Source organism: Pisolithus orientalis (genome assembly GCF_024613125.1).
Source record: "Pisolithus orientalis strain OTSU chromosome Unknown F5J12scaffold_34, whole genome shotgun sequence".
Classification (NCBI taxonomy): domain Eukaryota; kingdom Fungi; phylum Basidiomycota; class Agaricomycetes; order Boletales; family Pisolithaceae; genus Pisolithus; species Pisolithus orientalis.
The window spans coordinates 51552-53762 of NW_026260815.1; the positions used below are offsets into that span (position 1 = coordinate 51552).

At 52.1% G+C, this 2211-nt stretch overlaps 1 protein-coding gene across 1 annotated transcript; it reads left to right on the forward strand.

Annotated features, from left to right (window-relative positions):
* Positions 1-560: 560 nt before the first annotated feature.
* F5J12DRAFT_785170 (uncharacterized protein) lies at positions 561-1152 on the forward strand (the record flags this gene model as incomplete). Its single annotated transcript, XM_051743188.1, has 2 exons — positions 561-1013; positions 1090-1152. 2 exons carry the CDS (start codon positions 561-563, stop codon positions 1150-1152), a joined length of 516 nt encoding a protein of 171 aa, XP_051596846.1.
* Between the last annotated feature and the right edge of the window lie 1059 nt (positions 1153-2211).

The window sequence follows — 2211 nt, forward strand, 5'->3', positions numbered from 1 at the left end:
AACAGAACTGGACGTGGTATTCTGGAGTCCGAAGAGGAACTCCCGGGTGGACTGGTGTAGCAGCAGGAGCTCGGATGAAGCTGGCGCGGTATGAGGAGCTCTTGGTTGAACTACATGAGCAGGCTGAGCTCTGGGTTGTGACGTGGGCGTTTTGAGGCCTTGGCTGAACGGGATCTACCTCACTGAACACTACGCAAGGGTGCTCACCCCGACCGAATTGCGCGTCGATTCTCTGCTCCGGCGCAGTAAACGGTCGGCGCTCATCCCACTGTCGTATGATAATACCCCATGTTCAGGTCAATAAGCTACGAGAGCCTAGGCATCGCACCCAGCCTTCCCCGAGAATGAGAGGGACAAGGCAATGGGCAACTCCGCTCCGCGTGGCACCCCGACTAGGACCCCGAAAAAACTCTTTCGCCCTCGTCACACCAGCCCCAGCAGAGGCCCGTCGCAGGCACTAGCGACGTACAGTAGCGTTCTTTAGGATTACAACCCCAAAAACACATCTCCCATCTCCCCAACTCCCATAATCAGTAGAATTACCCTACATTCGACGATCCATGACCACGACAGGACGAACGTCCTTGAGGTCAGGTTCCCACGCCACGTCAGGCCCCCCGCCGGGACCCCGTACATCTGGTGTGGCCCCACCCGGCAAAACAACCCGAAGTAGTGGCATACCACTCGACGACATTATCAACGACCCAGATGCGGAAGTCAAAGACGTAGAATCAGCAAGAACTCTCCTGGACCAAGCGTACACGATCCATGGCAGGCCAGCCTCGCCAGAACACATCTCCCAAGCACTCTTCTACATTTCGCAAGCCAAGGGAGTCAACAACATGTTACGCTCAATCATTCACACCACAGCCTTCCTCATCAGGGAGCTGATGGTACCGGCTTTGGCCGACTCCATCACCAGGGCAGTTGCAGACAAGCTTGAAAGTTCAGTACTGATCGTGATCTCCCCCCATGTAGGAAAGATCTTAGCAACTGCCGACAACCTAGAGAAGGTCAACAAGAAAGCAAGCGAAAATGTCCAGTTGATCAATGCTAAGCTCAGCAAAACCATCGATCCATCACCCACAGCCACCGCCCATCCAAACGACAACCAACTGGAAGATAAAGTACAAAGTCTCACCGACGATGTAGGATTGGTTAAATCAGCACTCAAAGAAGTCAAAACCCTCCTCAAAACCAATGCTCCCCTGGCTCCCTTCCCCATATCCTACAGAGATGCCCTCACAACAACATCAGCCAACCCAAACCAGATCCTGCTTGGAACTTGTCCCACCCCAGAACTCACTAGGGCTCATGCAGCCATCAAAGAAAGGCAACTACTACCAGAACTCAACAGTGATCACCCACTCCTCAATGAAACAACCAGCAGAGAATCATCCATTGACCTCATTAAACAGGCGATCGATATGGTAGACTGCATCAACGGTCCAGGCCCCCAACTTAAGTCCATTGCCTGCCTTTGCAACAACTGTATCTTGCTTGAACTCAACAGCCAGGAGTCTGCAGCATGGATCAGAGATGCACCAAACAGAAATGCTTTCTTGGAGAAACTAGGTGGAACAGCAATGATCAAGGACAGACAGTATAGTATAGTCATCCCATTCCTTCCCATCACCACTGACCTAGACAGCCCTGACACTCTATGCAGGATGGAGAACAAGAACAACATCCAGACTGGGTTGATACTGTGCATCAAATGGATTAAGGACCCTGCAAAATGCTCACCCACCCAGAAAGTAGCCCATGCCCTCACCTTCATCACCTCACCTGATACAGCCAACTGCCTCCTGAGGGATGGCTTTTACTGGGGTCTAGACAGGCTCTGCCTGTACAAGGACAAAAGGGAGCCAATATGGTGTCTCAAATGTCAACGAACAGGCCATCTGGCAAAGGACTGCAAACAAATGGAAGACACATGCGGCCTGTGCACCCTACCACACCGTGCACAAGGATGCACCTCCCTTACAGTATTCTGTGTTAATTGCCAAAACAACACCCACCCCAGCAATGACAGACAATGCCCCGACTTCATTAGATGCTGCAATACACTACACAACCATACCCCGGAGAACAGGATGCCATACTTCCCCACCTCAGAGGAGTGGACACAAGTAGAACTACCCCCACGCCCTCTAGATCCCATAAAATGGACCAGACCCCCTCCAAACCCACTTGCTGCCCAGGGACAAT